General features: G+C 46.2%; 1 protein-coding gene across 1 annotated transcript in view; it reads right to left on the reverse strand.

Moving 5' to 3' along the window:
- The window catches only part of BCO1 (beta-carotene oxygenase 1), a 55657-nt gene extending 55267 nt beyond the window's left edge, over positions 1-390 (reverse strand). Inside the window, exon 1 of the mRNA XM_032155886.1 lies at positions 104-390. Within this exon, the coding sequence (XP_032011777.1) occupies positions 104-167 (64 nt within the window). The 5' untranslated portion in view covers positions 168-390. The remainder of the gene's footprint in view (positions 1-103) is intronic.
- Between the last annotated feature and the right edge of the window lie 242 nt (positions 391-632).

Raw genomic sequence — 632 nt, forward strand, 5'->3', positions numbered from 1 at the left:
GAGATCAAGCCCCTGGACTCCAGCCTGGGCGACAGAGCGAGACTCCGCCTCACAAAATAATAATAAACAGAAGAAAGAGCCCAGTGTTTATCAGAATGCTCACCTGTCACTTTGGCCCTCACAGGCTCCAGCTGTTCTTTCCTATTCCTGCCAAATATTATATCCATCGTTCAGGGTGCCGAGGGAGACTGATTTTAACAGCAAACAGATGCTCCTCTGTGTTCAAAGGAGATGCTGCTCCCTCCTCCTGCGTTTCCTTCCTGCTCTCCTGCTCCTTCCCTCCTTCACATGTCTGTCTCTCCTGAGGCCGATTGTTTCTGCCTTTGCTTTTTCCTTTTCGGCTGTCTGTAACTTCTCCCTCTCCGAGAGCCCTGGTCTCTTTACATTCACAAGGGAAGCTGAGCTGGCGTTATTTATAAGATGTTTGGTTAAAGGTTAATTTCCAAGCCACGTGTCATAGCTAATCTTTAATCCTCTTATTGTACCCTCAGCTTTCCCTCTCCAGTTTCACTTTTGGCTTAACCAAAAAAAAAAAAAAAAAAAGCTTGCTTCGGGCTAGGTTCTAAATAAGCAGAGAGAATTCAGTGCCTCCTGTTATGTTGCCCGACGTAATCCAAGAGCTGGAGATGTTT

The sequence above is a fragment of the Hylobates moloch genome, unplaced genomic scaffold (assembly GCF_009828535.3).
Source record: "Hylobates moloch isolate HMO894 unplaced genomic scaffold, HMol_V3 SCAFFOLD_6, whole genome shotgun sequence".
Classification (NCBI taxonomy): domain Eukaryota; kingdom Metazoa; phylum Chordata; class Mammalia; order Primates; family Hylobatidae; genus Hylobates; species Hylobates moloch.